This window comes from Mirounga angustirostris, unplaced genomic scaffold (genome assembly GCF_029215605.1).
Source record: "Mirounga angustirostris isolate CCGP_5_RB_7025 unplaced genomic scaffold, mMirAng1.0.hap1 SCAF_13, whole genome shotgun sequence".
Lineage (NCBI taxonomy): Eukaryota > Metazoa > Chordata > Mammalia > Carnivora > Phocidae > Mirounga > Mirounga angustirostris.
The window spans coordinates 10,179,126-10,197,316 of record NW_026991721.1 but is presented as its reverse complement, the minus strand read 5'-3'; the positions used below and the strand labels follow the sequence as shown (position 1 = coordinate 10,197,316).

General features: G+C 53.7%; 1 protein-coding gene across 1 annotated transcript; it reads left to right on the top strand.

The window, feature by feature from the left end:
• The first annotated feature begins 3,708 nt into the window (after positions 1–3,708).
• On the top strand, positions 3,709–12,185 carry LOC123856362 (pepsin A). The gene is made up of 9 exons (XM_045892566.2): positions 3,709–3,764; positions 4,194–4,350; positions 6,232–6,349; positions 6,868–6,986; positions 7,702–7,901; positions 9,317–9,433; positions 10,451–10,595; positions 10,688–10,786; positions 11,888–12,185. The coding sequence occupies exons 1-9, from the start codon at positions 3,709–3,711 to the stop codon at positions 12,035–12,037; spliced, it is 1,161 nt and encodes a 386-aa protein (XP_045748522.1). The 3' UTR covers positions 12,038–12,185.
• Positions 12,186–18,191: the final 6,006 nt, after the last annotated feature.

Here is an 18,191-nt window from a genome sequence, read left to right as displayed (position 1 = left end):
TTTGACAATTATTTTTTTTTAAAGATTTTATTTATTTATTCTTCAGAGACAGAGAGAGAGAGAGAGAGAGAGAAGCAGAGGGAGAAGCAGGCTCCCAAGGAGCAGGGAGCCCGATGCGGGACTCGATCCCAGGCCCCTGGGATCATGACCTGAGCCGAAGGCAGACGCTTAACCATCTGAGCCACCCAGGCGCCAGTTTTTGACAATTATGAAAAAAAGCTGTTTGAAATATCTGTGTACAGGTCATTGTGGGGACATAAGGTTTTCATTTCTTTTCAGTAAATACCCAGGAGGGGGATGGCTGGGTCAAATGGTAAGTGCATGTTTACTTTATACAAAACTGCTAAGCCTTTTTCCAAAGGGGCTGACCTCTTGCGTGCCCCCTGCTGTGGTGGCCCAGCATCCCCACCAGCACGTGGGGTTGACGGTTGCTTCCATTTTAGCCACTGTAAGTGCATGGCTGATTAGGGGCGCCTGGGTGGTGCAGTCACTTAGGCATCCGACTCTCGGTTTTGGCTCAGGTCGTGATCTCACGGTGGTGGGATAGAGTCCCGAGTTGGGCTCCGCATTCAGTGTGGAAGCTACTTGAGATTCTCTCTCCCTCTCCCTCTGCTCCCCCCCGCTCATGCTCTCTCTCTCTCTCTCTCTCTCTCAAATAAATAACTTAATCTTTGAGAAAAAAAAAAGTGTGCGGCTGGTTAACATTCCATATTTAATCCTCACAACGATCCCATGAAACTGGTGGGACCATTATCCCCATTTGACAGACAAGGAAACTGAGTCTCAGAGAGACTAGATCACTAGCTCCAGGTCTTACAGACATTCAGAGGCAGTCTGGGATTCCAACCCAGACCCTGGATCCAGAGCTCTTCATAAGATTCCTCCATGGCCTACAGTAAACTCCGGTCAGGGGACTGAGGCAGAGGAAGGCACAGGGACCCACAGAGACTGGCCTGGATTCAAGCTCCCTCAGGCAAGTGGCGCAACTTCTCTGCACCTCAGTCTCCTCATCCATCAAATGGGGATCATAATATTACTTTTCAGAGTGAGCGAAGAGTAAGAGGTCAATAAATCCAAGCTCCTCTGTCTCCTCTAACTGCCAAGGGAGGGAAATATATGGGTGATGCTGCTCCAGGTAAATTAGCAGAGTGGCTAATTAGGGACTCATGACCGCACTTGGAACCATGTTCCCAGGCTGCTCTTAGCTCTTAGTTTGCCCGGGATTAGTCAAAACACGGTGGTGAACACTCCCGTGCACCATATAATCCACGGAGGGAAATGAAAGATGAATAAAACACACATAATGATCTTCGTGGTTCATTCCCCACACCTCAATCCTGAGGGCTCCCTGACTCTCCCTGCTACCACCCTCCCACATTTCCCTTCATTTCCAAGTTGAGAAGTAGGCACAAAAGACTCGGTCCTTCTTCCTTTCTTTTTAAAAAAATTCTGATGAGGGCGCCTGGGTGGCTCAGATGGTTAAGCGTCTGCCTTCGGCTCAGGTCATGATCCCAGGGTCCTGGGATCGAGTCCCGCATCGGGCTCCCTGCTCCTTGGGAGCCTGCTTCTCCCCCCACCCCCCCTCTCTCTCTGTCTCTCATGAATAAATAAATAAAATCTTTAAAAAAAAATTAAAAAAAAAATTCTGATGAATGGTTTCAGATACACATGACAGATTACATAGAGTATAAAGAATAATGATGAGCACCCAGGTACCCGCCCCCCAGTGTAAGACCTCAGTTACCTTTGAAGTCCTAACGAGCAGCCCCCCACACATCGCCCCACACACCTCCCCCCCACACACCCCCACATTTCCTCCTGCCCCGTGGCAGCTTTGAGCCAGGGTTTTATCTGGAGCTCCCAGAACTTAGGCAAGCATCTGCAGGACCATCAACTCCACCATATAAGGGCTGAGATCAGCCCACAGGTCAGAGTGAGGAAGGCTGGAGGGGAAAGAAAAGAGAGGAGAGGAAGCAGGTACCAAAATACGCAAAGGATCCACATTTGGGGGTACAAAGATGTCTTAACGGGTAAGTCTGAAATGCAAATGTGCTATGTACTAACCACGCCTGGTCCCGAACTTGAACCACACTGCCCACCCCTCCAAGCCCACCCAGAGGCACTGGGCAAAATTTGGAGCTTTCATAGGATCCGTGTCTCCGGATGCTGGAAAAATCAGGGGTGGCCCAGGGAATCAGATTTCAAAACAAGACCCACAGATAGGGCTTGCTACTGACTGGCGACCTCCCTCCTGCCTATCTCCGTCCCCCACAATTTCTTTTTTTTTTTTTAATATGTTCTTCATAATTTTTTTTATTCTTATGTTAATCCCCATACATTACATCATTAGTTTTAGATGAAGTGTTCCATGATTCATTGTTTGTGCATAACACCCAGTGCTCCATGCAGAACGTGCCCTCCTCAATACCCACCACCAGGCTAACCCATCCTCCCACCCCCCTCCCCTCTAGAACCCTCAGTTTGTTTTTAAGAGTCCATCGTCTCTCATGGTTCGTCTACCCCTCCGATTTCCCTCGCTTCATTCTTCCCCTCCCGCTACCTTCTTCTTTTTTTTTTCTTAACATATACTGCATTATTTGTTTCAGAGGTACAGATCTGAGATTCAACAGTCTTGCACAATTCACAGCGCTTACCAGAGCACATACTCCCCCACAATTTCTGAATCAAAGTTTTCACTCCACTTTGTCCACTGACTAAACCCCACAAGGTAGAGAATCCTGTGGGTTGGTAAGCATCCTCTTCTAAGAAGAGGATCCTCTTTTTTTTTTTTTTTTTAAAGAGGATCCTCGTTGAAATCACTCACATGCTAGTATGAATTTGCCCAGATAGCTTTGCTCTACTGTAGCTGCTTGGGCCATGTTTTAAGCATGGAGCACCTGGGAGAGTCAGCCCCTGGTGGGATCGCCAAGGTGGAGGCTTCCAGCAACCTGAGAGGGTAAGAGAGGAGGGGGAGAAGGGTTGCAGAATGAGAAAGGCGCAGATTCCAATGACAAACCCAGCCTGGTTCAAGTTTGCTTCCTCCAGCAAAGGAAGGCATCTTCTCCCACTTGCTTGGCTCCCTCCCCTTCCTCTGTGCTGCACGCCCCACTTTCCCAAAAGTCAGCCCAACTGCTGTGAGAAGCCTGTAGGCTAGTTTGACACCCAGCAATCCCACAGGAGGACATTTCTGTGTGAAAACATGTCCTGAGTCCCGAACCACCGACCTAGAAATGTGCTTTGGGGAAGCAGCTACGGGAACACGGTCCATGGCTGAGTGGCGGACTGTTCTCGCAGGCGCATCCCACAGCGGCGGGGGCGGGGTACAGTGAGCCCCCTCGACATCTGTTCAGTGTTAAGTGCACTTTAGAACAGTTTTGTCAAAACATGCAGCTTGTCAAGTTTTAACGAATTCCATTATTTAAGAAATAAGCCACCGCTCCGTAGCTTGCCCTCTGCAGGTCCATCCCCACTGCAGGGGTTCGGTCCTGGTGGAAATCTACTCGATTGGAAACTTCCCAGAACAGAGCTGAGGGGCGGGGACAGTCTTATCAGGAACTTTTCTATCTGGGGTTATGAAAACGGGTGACATTTGGAGGCTGATAAGACTGACCCCCAGCCCTTGGACTGTATATAAGGAGCAGCTCCTGCCGGCTCTCCTGCACTTTCCAGCCTTCGACCCTTCTCTGGAGATCGGGATCGAGAAGAACCATGAAGTGGCTGCTGCTGGTCACCTTGGTGGCACTCTCTGAGTGCGCTATCATCAGGTGAGTCTCGGGGACGCACAGCCCCCGGCCTGGCTTCCCAGGGCTGTTTCCTTCTGCTGCCTGTCACGTTCCTTCCTTTCCCCTCACATTTTTCTTCCTTCTTCCCTCGTCCAACTCCTCTCTGCTCTGCCACCTCCAGCCCCCCTTCTGGTCTCCCTCTGCCCTTTTGGGGGACGTGCATCTCGAGTCGTACCCGGGCTGGGTTCCCGGCTCCAGGACCGGGCCGGGTGACTTTGGGCAAGCACTCAACCTCTTTGCGTTCGTGTGCCAACAAGAGAAGCGTCTCCCCTCTTGGCTTCCCCCTCCTTCTCCCTCTCTTGGGCCAGCTTCCTTTTCCTTCCGAGGCTTCCGCGGCGCCCCACGAGCAGACTCCTCGCTTAACTACTCTGCCTCCTCCTAAGCCCCCTGTTTGCCAATGCTCCGTCGCAGGGTTCCCCTGGTCAAAAAGAAGTCCTTAAGAAAGAACCTGATGGAGCATGGGCTCCTAGAGGACTTCCTGAAGAATCACAGCCCCAACCCAGCCAGCAAGTACTTCCCCCAGGAGGCCGCTGTGATGGTCACGGAGCCCCTGGAGAACTACATGGACGTGAGTGTCCAGGCCGGCCCCGGAGGAGAGAGAGGGGCTCCCGGGGGTCTTGGATGATGGGCCGGGGCTCCCAGGCAGGAACCCAGGGGTCTGTGCCCAGGATCGCAGATGCGCAGGGGGTGCAGGAAAACTCACAGAGCTGTGGTTCTCATTGGCTCTTTTGTTCAGCCATCCCGTGTTCATGCACACAGAGCACCTCCTTCAGTGCCAGGCACTGTGCCGGGCCCAGGGGCAGCTGCCGTGGACAAAACCAAGCACAGCCCCTGCCCTCATGCAGCTCACAATCTAGGAGGGAGAGACAGACAGCAAGCGAGGAGCCTCACAAACCATGAAAAGCACAACGGGGCCAAGGGCTGCACAGTAAAGATCTCAGGCTCAGAGGGTGCGGCCGGGGCAAGCAGCAAAGGAAGAGCTGGGGTTTCCAGGGGACAGAAGAGTGTCCCGGGGGGTGATGGCTCGCGCCAGATCCCGTGACAGTGGAGAACAGAGTGCATGTGAGGAAAGGAGACTGGTATTCATGGAGAGCGGAGAGCGAGGGAGAGAGGCACAGCGAGGCCTGCAGGGTCAGTGAGTGGAGCCAAGTCAGAGTCTCAGGAGGGTCTGCAGCCTAATTGGCACTGAGTTGCCTTCACCGGAAGGGCTGACATGACCAGATGGGAGCTTCAGGAAGATCACTCCGACTCTCCGATTTGGGACCCCATGGCAACACCCAGCCCTTCGGTAGATACTATGCGTCCCTACCGTGAAAGGCCCTGGGCCAAGGGTATGAGACCAGGTTGCCCGTCCTTACGAGCTTAGCCTATTTAAAACCTCCAGCCCTGGTGCCTCGGCTCTCTTGCTTGGGAGCCACGTGACTTTGGGCAAGTCATGTACATTCTGAGTGAGCCTCAGCTTCCTCGTCTGTAAGACAGAACCACTAATATCTACCATCAGGGTGTTGTCGCCAGTAATGGATGCAGTAATGTTTTTTGGGGTGCTTAGCATGGGGCCCGGTCCTTGGTAAGAGCTTGGTAAAGTCAGCCCACCTGTTCACTTAACAAATATTTATGAAGCACCTACTATGTGCAAGCAGCTAAGGAAACAGTGGTGGAGAAATAAAGTTCCTGGAGCTTATATTCTAGAGGGAAAGACGAATAAGAGACAAATAAATATGTAAGATAATATCAGGGAATGACAAGGGTCACAAATTAAAAATCGAGTAAGGGGGGGCAGTGGGGGAGGGGCAAATGTAGGTAAAAGGGTCAGGGAGGGCTGCTTGGCAGAGGGGACATTTGACTGGAGCTCTGAATGAGTGATGAGTAGGAGCCAGCCAAGGAAAGATCTAGAATAAATATCTTCCTAGCACAAGAAATAGCAAGTGCAAAGGCCCTGGGAGGGGAAGGAGCTTATCATCATCTAAGAATCACGAGACCAGCGGGGCTGGAACGGAGCTAGCAAGGGAGAAGTGCTGCCCATCGTTAGGTGACTCGTTGATCTCCCCATCGACAATTTACTGAAAAAAGCATTTCAGCATATACTCTGATGGGTGTGTCAGGTTGCACCTCTTTCTGAGAACGTGCATTCTCTAGGACAACGAGACTAAGCTATACGAGACGAGAGCTGAAGGGGGTGCAGCAGACTGGGTGTTCATGGTGCTTAGAAGAAAACAGTCAGAGGGTAATGGGGGAGCAATCAGGGAAAACTTCCAGGAGGAGAGGAGACCAGGCTGGGCCTTGAAGGATGGATGCATCGGACAGGGCGAGAAGGACCAGGAGAACAGTGAAGGGAAAGGTGGCAGATAGGCTGAGGAGCCGACCCAGACACAGTCCCCGGGGACGCCGGGCTGGGGAGTCCCAGGGAATGGTGCTCTCGGTGACCTGTGCCCCCACCCCACCCGGACAGATGGAGTACTTCGGCACCATCGGCATCGGAACCCCCCCTCAGGAGTTCACCGTCATCTTCGATACAGGCTCCTCGAACCTGTGGGTGCCCTCCGTCTACTGCTCCAGTCCTGCCTGTGGTGAGTGCTCGGCCCCGCCCGGCCCAGGCTCCCCATCACCAGCCCTTCAGGGAGCCCACGGCACTCAGGGATTCACTCCACAGGCATTTACTGAGCACCCACCTTGTGCCAAGCATGGGGCTTAGGTGCCCGAGGATAACAGGGTGAATCACACACAGCCCCTGCCCTCAGGGACTTCAGTCTACTGGCAGAGAGAAGCGTGAAGGTGCTTAGCACCGTGGCTGGCCATGAGCCTGCTCTGCTCAGGGGAGCAATCAGGGAAGACTTCCAGGAGGAGGGGAGACCAGGGGGTCCTTGGGGACCTCCCATCGGGTGCATGGTCCCAACTGGCCCAACTAGACAGAAGTGGAAACTGGGGATGCTTGGGCTCTAAAGTTTGGGGGAAAGGTTACTTTTCTCCTCCAAAGCCCCCCCCCCACCCGCACAGAACCAAGACACTCACCCTAGGAAGACACTCTCAGCCCATGACTCTCACTCGGCTTTTTGAGTTTGACGTCATTACTTCTCGCCCCTGGCAGCCAACCACAACCGCTTCAACCCTCAGCAGTCCTCCACCTACAAGGGCACCAGCCAGCCAGTCTCCATCGCCTATGGCACTGGCAGCATGACAGGTGTCCTGGGCTACGACACCGTCCAGGTGAGCACCTGCGGGCCGGCCACCTCATCCTGCGCAGCCCTGGAGCCATCTTCCCAGGACCCTGGGGACCACAGTGTACCCCCAGAGTGAGCTTATTCAAGCAATGTGGGTCTCGGTGACGACAAAAGTAAGCTGAAAGGGGACGCAGGAGGGGAAAGTGGCAAAGATGTGGCAGCCATTTCTAGGTGGAGCAGTAGTGGGTGAGGGGGTGGGGCGCCGGGAGCCACAAGCCAACTTCAGCACCAAGTTGAATGCCAGGTAGGGGACAGGCGCAGAAGGCAAAAAGGCTCAGTTCTCTTTCAGCACCTCCTCCCCCTTTTCATACCCCCACCTGCAGCCCCCCTGAGTCAGGTGAACTCCACGAGCCCCACCCCCCACCCCGCAGGGTGCAGCAGGGGTCAAGGGCTCTGACTTGCCTGGGGTCTGCTTTGCATCCAGTCGTCAGAAACACACACACACACACACACACACACACACACACACACTGCGACCATCTGCTCTGCAGCAAATTCTCCCTCTGCATCTCAGACCATGGCCATCTGGAGATCAGTAACAAGCACTCCCGGGGCCAGTCCCTCCCCCTTCCTTCCAGCCTGCCGCCCTGGAAGCCAAGTCCTACTCGAAATGAAGCAGGGATGCTCTGGGCCCACGGCGGGCACCACAGTGCTCAGTCAACACGTGCTGATGGTGAACATCTTGGTTTCCCCCGATTCAGGTCGGAGGCATCTCAGACACCAACCAGATCTTCGGCCTGAGCAAGACTGAGCCCGGCTCCTTCCTGTACTACGCTCCCTTCGACGGCATCCTGGGTCTGGCCTACCCCCAGATTTCATCTTCCGGGGCTACCCCTGTCTTTGACAACATGTGGAACCAGGGGCTGGTTTCCCAAGACCTCTTCTCTGTCTACCTAAGCGGGTAAGTTGGGAGGGTGGGGGGGGGGGGCGCAGCAGGGGGCCATCCAGGGCTGGGTGAGGTGGATAGCGTCTCAGCAAGCAAGGGATTTGAAAGGTCAAGGTGTAAGTCTCAAGAGGTAAATCTTGGAGACAATGGTGCTAAATCCCCATTTGCTCCCCAGCACCAGTACCCTCGTTGTTGGCCCCCAGGAGTGGATTAAGTGAATCCACTTAAAATGGGGGCCAAAATTCCATAGCACAAAATGAAAATAGGACTTTGTTCGAGACAAATGTCTTGAACAAGGGAACTTTTAACGGATGAAAGCAAGTTTCTTCTGTTAATTAACAAAATCTAGATTCCGGTTGTGACTATGAGTTAATTGGAACAACGAATAAAGAATAAGCCAAGGGCTGGTTTGGTTGAGTAAAGGTTTATGCAAGAATATCAGAGGGTGTCATAAATTTTCTTGAGACACTCACCCTTCCTCTGACACATCCTTCTCTCTCTCGAAGTGATTTGTTGTGCTCAATGTTTTTCTCGAGTTGCTAACTGTTCTGCTGTAATCTCACTGGGTCGCATCATACGGTCGGATGTTTGCAGGGAGTTGAGGTGGGGTTAGGGGAGTGGGGATCGTTTTATCTGTGGCCAGTTCTTCCTTGGTTAATTTCCTATCATTGCCCGCCTTTGCTTCTCTATCTGACCCGAAACCGCAGAGATTTAGAAAGTGAATGTCCCAGTAACAAGGACTCCTACAATTTACAACAGGGGGAGCCATTCATCCGTTTCTCCTCTTGGCCACTTAATATTCCAGTCGTCTCATGCACATAACCTGTCTTTATGGCTACTTCAGTATTTCTCTTATTTCTCCAACCGATCAGGGTTTTCTCCATCACAGCACTCTGGACATTTTAGACCAGAGAATTCTTTGCTGTTGGCCGGGGAAGGGGAGGGGGGGCTGTCCTGTGCATTGCGGGATGGTTAGCACCTCCCCGGCCTGTCTACTAGCTTTCAGTAACACCCCCTTACTCCTTCCGAATCACAATCAAAACACATCCCAGATGTTGTCAAATTGGAAACCACCCCTGGCTGAGAGCCAGTGAACTACACCATCAGGTCCTTACAAGCGGCCACTGCCATGCATTCGCTTCTCTTGAGCTCCCCGCAGCAATGGGAGTGAACATGGGGTAGAAACCACACACCTTGGAAACAGAAGGACATGAGCCACTCCCTGGCTGCGTGACCTGCGAGTTGCCTCATGTCTTTGAGCCTCACTGCAAAGTGGAAATAAAAATAGTGACCCTGTCTGTCACTCGCCACAGCTCCTGGCACTGGCAAGAGCGTGATCAAGGGCAGCTCTTAGGATGGGCATGGTAGATGTTCAGGAGAATGAGTGAATGCGTGAATGAATTCCTGCCTCTCACCCCCATTTTCCATAGCAATGACCAGAGTGGCAGTGTGGTGATGTTTGGCGGCATCGATTCTTCTTACTTCACTGGAAACCTGAACTGGGTGCCTGTTTCTGTTGAGGGTTATTGGCAGATCACCGTGGACAGGTGAGAGCACTGTGGACGGCCAACACCCTGCCGTGGGCCCCCCGTCTCCTTTCCATATAGACTCGGAGGTATAAGCTTTCTAGAATCCCCCTGGAAGAGCCAGCGCCGGGAAAGGTACCCCAGGGGGAGAAGGCGGAAGCTGGCCAAGCCAGAGAGACCCCAAGAAAGGTACCTCACTGGAGAAGGAGAGTCACTTTCCTTCTGGTCAAGCGGGCAGGACAGTCTCCCAGCAGACATGTCCACACATCCCAGCACTTAGCGGACCTTGAACTAGCTCATGACCCTCCCTCCCACCCTAGGGTGAAGGGGCTGACTTGTTTCAGGGCATTCCCTTTCTACTCTCCCCTTTGGGGCCCGCCCCTCCCCCAAGCAGCCTCGGTCCCCAGCTGTTCGTCGCCCAGCTGGCCTGCCAGGGTGACCAGTGGCCCAGGTTTGGCCGGGAATGAGCCGTTTCCTGGGACACCAGACTCACAGTACTGAACCCGGGACGGTGCTGACCAAACTGGCACGTAGTGGTCACCTTGCATCTGCCCCAGCCCTGCTAAAGCTTCATCACGTCTTGCACCTCCCGCCCCTGCTCCGTATCTCCCTCACTCCCTGCCTGTGATGCCCTCCTCCCACTCTGCGCCTCCTTCGCAACCTCGGGGGTCTGCTTGCCGGAGAAGCCTTCCGCGGCACCACCACCCTCCCCCTGCATTATGCTTCCATTCTGCGGCCAGGTGTCCAGCTCTTCCTGCTCTTGTTCCACCAAAACCCATCTTTCCAGCCAGACCGTGTGCTCGCAGCAGCCTGGAGCCATGCGGCTGTCTGGTTCTGCGTCTCCCATGCCTAGCGCAGAGCCCGCACTCAGTCGGTATTTGTTGAGTAACTGAATGCGTGAATGAATGAGAACGGCTGGAATTTTATGTACTGGCCAATGGATGGAAGGGGGGGCCCTCTGGGGCCACCTGGCTCCTCCTTGGGGAGACATACACCCCCTGGGGACTCCGGGGACCCTTACTGGCATCTCGTCCTTAGTGTCACCATGAACGGAGAGACCGTCGCTTGTAGTCAGGGCTGCCAGGCCATTGTTGACACAGGAACCTCTCTGCTGACCGGCCCAAGCAACGCTATTGCCAACCTCCAGAGCTACATTGGAGCCAGCCAGGGCTCACAGGGCCAGGTGAGTCCAGCCCTGAGTGCCCTGTTCTAGACCCAAGTGGTGGGTCTGCCATGCAGAAGAAACGAACGTCTCCTAACCCTCACTCTTTCCAGATGGTGATCAGCTGCTCAGCCATCAACAACCTGCCCGACATCGTCTTCACCATCAACGGCATCCAGTACCCTCTGCCTCCCAGCGCCTACATCCTGCAGGTAAGGGGGCTCTGGGCCAGTCACCTACAGGTACCTGCAGTGAATGTGGCCACACACCATGGCACTTTGCACAAGGGAAAGTGCTCTTCCAAGGGCTGAAGCTGACATCTGTTCTGCACAGCCTCCAGAGAAAAAGAAGACATTTAAAATAAATGCAAGAATGAAAATGTGGATGCAGCGCCCCCCCCCCAAGGGGAAAAGTGAGGCAAAGACTGGTGGCAGGAAAAGAGGATTTCCGGTTGGACACCTGAGTCCAAGTCCTGGGTCTCAATGACCAGCTCATTGATTCCGAGCCAGTTGCAACCTCTCCCAGCTCTCAGTGTCCTGGTCTAGAAACTAGAGATGTCAGCGTTCCCCACCCCCAGAGCGTGGGTAGGGTAATCGAGTGGGATCGACCACATCAAAGCTACAAAGGGTTGAGCAAATGGAAACCATACCTTCCTTAGGGTCAGGGCTTGTGATGCTCCTAATGTCTCTGCAAGTAACAAATATCTACTTGGTAGGGTATGAGCCGCAGGACGACGCTTCACCCACTATTATAATGCCAGGTGGAAAACCAGTTCTGCCCTGGGAGTCGATGTTATTCAGCAAGAAGTATTGATGGCCAGGCGGTTCCCTCGCAGGGATGCCGATTAATTAAGAGGGGGCGTGGCCTAAGCAATGAAGGGGGGTTGGGTTTCAAAGCTCCCCAGGTGGTTCTAATGTGCAGCCAAGGTGGTGGCCCGGTGCCCTAGTGAGTGAAAAGGACTAACAGCTGATCTGCTTTGCCACCGGACGGGGTCAGAATGAGAAAAGGCTGTGTCACCAGGGCTTCCAAAATCCTTCTCCCTAAACCTCTTAGCTCCGATGCTTGATGTCAGGGTTTGTACGTTTGCCAGAAACACTGGTTCATGTCTAGTAATCCCTGGAAACCAATAGCAGAGCTAACAGCTTATCCAGGCAGACCCCCGGCCAAGAAGAGCCAAGTCCCCAGACACAAGCCAGGAAATTCTTTCCTTGCACGTGCCATGCGGTGGCCCGGGGACCTTGATGCTTCGTCCCTGGCACCCTGGCACCTCAGAGTCTGTGCCCCGTCTCCAGCTTTCTTCTCCTTTCCTCCAGAGCCAGGAGGGCTGTGTCAGTGGCCTCCAGGGCATGAGCCTCCCCACCCCCTCCGGAGAGCTCTGGATCCTGGGTGACATCTTCATCCGCCAGTACTTTGCTGTCTTCGACAGGGCCAACAACCAGGTCGGCCTGGCCCCCGTGGCCTGAGCCGGCGTCTCTCCCGCCGCGTCCCAGGAAGATCTAGCCTTAGTCGCCCGCTCTAGATGTATATAATTCTCCCGATTGTTCTTCCTATGGGGCTGTGGAGGTGGAATCTTGGGCCCCTCCCCTGTCATACCAATAACGTAGAATAAAAACCTACCCTCCTGGAAAGTGTGCCTTGTATTTCTCCCCACACCACCAGGGTCAGAACACCAGGGCAGGGGGACAAGATGACCACGTCCACTTGGACAATACCAAACAGTAACAGGGCCACACACCCCATAATAGAGCCGGGAAGATGATCGGCCTTCAGCAGGTCCAGCTGGGAGAAAGACGGGCACCAGAAATACCAGGCCTTTTGCCTCCTCGTGGAATAGAGCACCTAGGTTCTTGGTGAGGGAGTCAGCTTCTTATTTCTCCCAAAGGCAGTAAGAGATAGTGAGAAAAGGGAAGAGATTAGGGGGAGGTAGCATTCCACTAAGCAGGCCAGGCAGGGGACTGAGGGGTGACCAAAGCTGACACCCCCACATCTACCGGGCTGCTCTCTGGGATTAGCTGGTTGGTCCAGACTAACACTTGAAGACCCCTCGAAGCTCTGGGTGCGGGACACTGAACTGATCCGGTGGTTTTCCACTGGGGAGGGGGCGTGCAGAGGTTGTGAGAAGGCAGTGGGCATGCCCTTTAGCAAATACACCCTCGCCTGCAAGTGGAAAAAACCTAGAGCAGCATTTCTCCCAGTGGGTTTGGTAGCCAAACCTCCAGTGAAAAACAAAGTTACAGAATAGCATGCGACATGTAGCATTCCAGGCCCTGCTTGGAGGTGCAGGAGGCCCGTTTCCCGAAGGCTCTGAGAAGTGCTCCCACAAAGTCATCTGTTTGACCTTGACCCAGCTCAGCCTGATGCCCAGTGCCTTTCTTGCTCGCAAACCTTTTGCAGTCCTATGCTCCTCGGCTGGACTGTTGGAAAACTCCCACAGCTGGCGAGCTGGATTCCAGGCAGAGGGCTGGCGCTGGGCCTCCCTGAGGGGAGGGAGTGACTTTGGGGTGTCCAGAACGGGATGGCTTGGGAAACTCTCTTGTCACATCCTCCTCCAGTTTGTCGTTTGTCACTCACACAAATATAAGATGTTGGGCTCTAGGATGCCCTGGGTCTCCCCAATGTCACGGATCCCCTCCCTAGCCCATTTTCCAGAGCTGAACAGTCTTTTTGAAATAGAAATCTTGATCACATCTCACCCTTGCCTAAAACCTTCAACTAACGCCTTGCACTTGCACTTGGAATAAGACAATACATCTTCCAAGCTCTACATGCTCTCTGGCCCCCGAGTACCTTCCCTGCCTCACCGTGACCCCCTCCCCTCATCCTGAGCCCCCCACCCACCCACCCTGGCCTTCTGCCACCTCCACAAATACCCAAACTTCTTCCCTACCTCTGGACCTCTGCACACCTTGTGCCCTTTGCCTGGATTGCTGCTCCTTTTCTCTTGACCTGCGACCACTGAGCATCCTGCAGATCTCAGCTTACAGAGCACCTCCCTGCGAAGCCTTCCCCGACCACCCTCTCAGGGAGCCCGGCCCTCCTATCTGTTAGGGCACTCGGCACACCCTGCAGTCATGCATTTCTGCGAGTGCTCGTTTTAGATCCAAGAGGGCAGGCACTGCTGAAGCCCCGGCATCAAGAGCAGGGCCTGGGGGCGCCTGGGTGGCTCAGACGGTTAAGCGTCTGCCTTTGGCTCGGGTCATGATCCCAGGGTCCTGGGATCGAGTCCTGCATCGGGCTCCCTGCTAGGCCGGGGGCCTGCTTCTCTCCCTCTGCCTCTGCCTCTCTCTCTCTCTTTCATGAATAAATAAATTAATTAATTAAAAAAAAAAAAAGAGCAGGGCCTGGCACATCGCAGGTGCCCAATAAATATTTGCGGGCTGAGTGATGAATTCAGGATGACTTTTTGAAAGGCAACAACAAGGAAGTGGATCTGCTTTCACTGAGGGCATGCTTAAGACAGCAGATGGGTCCACTCCCACCCCCACCAACGTTCTGTCCCAGTCCTATTTTATTTGGTCCTGAGACAAACAGGTGGACTTCTCGGGTTTCTGGGGAGGAATTTCACACTGTCCTGGCTCCTTTGCTGTGTTTGTGTTTCTGGCATTTCCCGAGCACCTCCCATGAGCCAGGCAGCGTGCTAGGCTCTGGGGATGCGGGCCCGTACTCCTGGATCCTTCCTGCTCTGCTCCTGGCCCCTGCAGCTGCAGCTCAGCTCCTCCTTCCCGCCCCTCTTCCGTTTCCTCGCCCTGGGATGCCTGGATCCAGACAGAATCTAAAAAGACTCCCCTTTAAACAGGCCATTTGGACTGGGAAACCTGGAGCTGACATGTCTGATCTGACTCTTTCCGCTTTGCCCCACGAGATAAGATAGATTCACATTCCTGTTCTACGGTCTCAGGCTTCCCTCCGTTCATCTTTCTCCATTCCCTGCAGGCCTTGGGGGTCTAAGCACAGCTCCATCCATCCTTCCGCTTCACATTTGTCCAGGAGTATATTATCATCTCCTAGGTCTCTGCTCCACTCATCTGTGGAGCCCACATCCTCCCCGGACGTGGGGTCTCGTGCAGTGCCGGTGGGAACATAAACTGGTAGGCTCCCTAAGGAGCGCCACTTGGCAATATCTATCAAAATGAGAAATGTGTATACGTTCTGGCCCAGTAACTTCCCTTCTGGGAATTTATCTTTAAAACATACACTTGCACACGTGCAGAATGATGTAAGTACGAGGTTATTCTTTGTAGCATCTTCTGCAAGAGCAAGATTTGAAACAACCCAAATGTCCACCCATCGGGTCCACCCTGGTTAAGCAGGCTATGGTGTGTGCCCATAAGGAGCTACTCGGGGGGATCATGACCCGAGCCAAAGGCTGTAAAAAGGTTAAAAATGAGTATGCTCACATGCTCGCTTCGGCAGCACATATACTAAAAACGAGTATGCTCACCAGATGCTGGGAAAAAATCTTGAAAAGAGATTGTTAGGGGAAGCACACACATGCACACAAACAGGTGACAACCAGGCTTATACTATGCTATCTTCGGATTACAAAGAAAGAAAATAAGATTTGCTTGCACTTACACAATGGAACTGGGAAAGGACACCCAGAATCAGAAACCGTAAAAGGAAGAAGAGGGGGAGCTGGGTAGACGTGGGATGGGGGAGACGTCTCACTGAATACAATTTTACATATTTTTATTTCTAATGATGTGAACGCATTACATGTTAGAAATAAGTTAAGGGAGGGCACCTGGGTGGCTCAGTTGATTAAGCCTCTGACTTGGTTTTGGCTAAGGTCATGATCTCAGGGTCGTGAGATCGAGCCCCACGTCAGGCTCTGCACTGAGCGTAGAGCCTGCTTAAGGTTCTCTCTCTCTCCCTCTGCCCCTTCCCCCACTCTCTCTTTCCTCTCTAAAACACACACACACACACACACACACACACACAAAACAAAAAACAGGGCACCTGGGTGGCTCAGTCATTAAGCGTCTGCCTTCGGCTCAGGTCATGATCCCAGGTCCTGGGATCGAGCCCCGCATTGGGCTCCCTGCTCCGCGGGAAGCCTGCTTCTCCCTCTCCCACACCCCCTGCTTGTGTTCCCTCTCTCGCTGTGTCTCTCTCTGTCAAATAAATAAAATCTTAAAAAAAAAAAAATCTCTTGGGGCACCTGGGTGGCTCAGTTGGTTTAGCATCTGCCGTCAGCTCAGGTCATGATCCTGGGGTCCTGGGATCAGGCCCCAAATCGGGCTACCAGCTCCGCGGGGAGCCTGCTTCTCCCTCTGCCTGACACTCCGCCTACTTGTGCTCTCTCTCTCTGTCAAATAAATAAATAAAGTCTTTTTAAAAATTATTTTTAAAAAAAGTTAAGGGAAGGTAACCTCTGAGTTATCCTAATTTTTTTCAAAGATTTTATTTATTTGTGGTTTGTCCTACTCGGCTTAGTTTGTCCTTGAGCCTATTGATCTAAAAACCTCCAAAATTAGGTCTCTTGAACTGGGTCCGATCATTGGGCCCTTTGGGAACTCCCTGGGTCCGGTGAAACTGACACCATGGACCAGGCTTCAGGCATCCTCTCTTCCGCATCCTCTACTGCTTCTCAGAAGATTCCTGAAGTGTGGAATCCAGGTAAGGGACCCTGAATTGTGTGTTCACCCAAAACCAAACTCCCCCCCCCGAGTGTTAGAGCCTGAGAATTCAGACCAGCTCCTGTCATTCATTAAAAGCAGCCCTCACCCACCTGGGGTCTTGAAGGCAGTCCCCCGGCCTGCTGGAGCCAGCCAGCCCTGGACAGGGGCCCAAGCATCCTGAGGCTTCTCTCGGGCAGAACATGTTCTCAGCAAGTTGGATCCCACCGGGGCCTTCCAACATGTCACGTCAATACTACCTGAAGGAGGACAGCTCTGAGCCCCCCAGGGGTCCTGGGAAGGGACTATACTGACCACAGTGTGAGGGAGTGAGAATCCTGGGCAGCCCGGAGGCCCTCGGCGGACAGCTCCCTCACCTCTTCCCCAAGAGCCTGCATGTGCCCAGGGGCCAGTGGAAAGGAGGCAGGCTCCATCCTCGGCCCCAGCCAGCTGGACGTGCTGGAGAGCCAACAGCCTGGGAACAAGAGAGGGACGAGAGTGGCATCCTCAGGCCCTCGGGAGGACAATGCGGAGTCGTGTACCACACGGTCTCCCAGAGGGTCTGCAGAAGGACTGGGTGCCCATCGCCCATAGCCGTGACCCGCTCTGTAATGCACGGTGGTCGGTTTTCTTCTTATCTCTGTCTCACCACCCCTTCCCTCACTGTGCTCCCTGGGATCACCCCCCCAAGGTCAGTGACTCCCCCAAATATTTCCCTCTAGGTCTGCTCCTCGGGGAGCCCAAACCAAAATAGGGTAATCACAGTGCCCTCCACAAACTGTCTCTGAAACCAGAAGAATCCCACCAGGTGTGATGCGTAGGGACGAAAGCGAGCCTGGGAGTCAGAGAACAGGGCTCTCCTCCCAGCTCAGACGTACAATCCATGCAACCTCAGGACACTTCTCTGGGCCTCTGTGGTCCCCGCTGTCAACGGGGAGAGGGAGCCCAGAGAAGCATTCTTTAGATTTGGACCACCTTAGGGAAAATGTTTACAGCTATCCTCCTGCCCTTCGTTTTGTTTTTTTTCTAACGTTCAAAATAAACACGATTTACTTGAGCTCTATGGAGGAGAAAACTCCAACTGCACACTTTATTGAATAGCGATGAGCAAATTTTGGCACTGACTCTCAGTTACTACCACCTTGACAGCTGGATTGTTCCAGAAGTGGCAACGTGGAGACAGCCAGCATACTGCACGTTCATCCTGAAATTAGATCCCAGGGGGCATTGTGATGTGGGCCGGCTGCCCCGGGGTGCAAGCAGAAACCACTGAGAGGTTTGGAGGCATTAGCACATGCCATGGTCACAGCCACCTGGGACATTTACAGGTGAGGGAGGTGGACCTAAGGTCGCTGGGCGGGTCACAGCTGACCAGGGCATCCCAGACCTCACTCTCCATCACATACCTCAAGTCTTACTGGACAAGAAGGTCTCTAAGTCCTTTGCATCTCTCAAGCCTTGGGTTTGCACGCTCCCAGCTAGAAATTCATTATTCCTGCCACCGCGCTGGGATTGGGACCTCACTGCCACACTGGGGTCTGGGTGGGTGCCTCAGATGGCCTTGCATCCAGCACCTCTGCAGATGCTCCGCCCTGGGGTGTGTGCTGAGCAGCCGGGCACAGAAGAGCTGGGGGGGGGGGCGAGGGGGGCGGGGGGGGGCGGCGCCCGCAGTTGTGGGCGGGGTCTGTGCCCTGGGGGTTGCCAAATGAACGGATTTCGGTGATAGCAAGCTGGTGACCAGGTGACAGCTTAGCTCCCTGTCTTTCATCTCCATCCCGCCCCCATTAACGATAGCACCTTCCTCTTTCCATCTGTCCTGTGAACTGGGCTCCACCACCCAGATCCCCCCTCAGGACTGATGATGTGGTCCCGCAGCTGCTGGCAAGGTTGTCCGCCCTCTCGGGGAACCGCCTGGGCTGAAGGGAGCCGCCAAGGTCACGCCCCTTTCCTGGGGCAGCCCAGTTAGAACTACTGGTCAACACGGGGTACAGAGCCCTGG

Bases quoted from the DNA above. Each gene is read 5' to 3' on its own strand.
- LOC123856362 (XM_045892566.2), top strand. From the start codon at position 3,709: ATGAAGTGGCTGCTGCTGGTCACCTTGGTGGCACTCTCTGAGTGCGCT. The intron at 4,351-6,231 runs GTGAGTGTCCAG...CCACCCGGACAG, and splicing joins CCCTGGAGAACTACATGGAC to ATGGAGTACTTCGGCACCAT. The intron at 7,902-9,316 runs GTAAGTTGGGAG...CATTTTCCATAG, and splicing joins TTCTCTGTCTACCTAAGCGG to CAATGACCAGAGTGGCAGTG.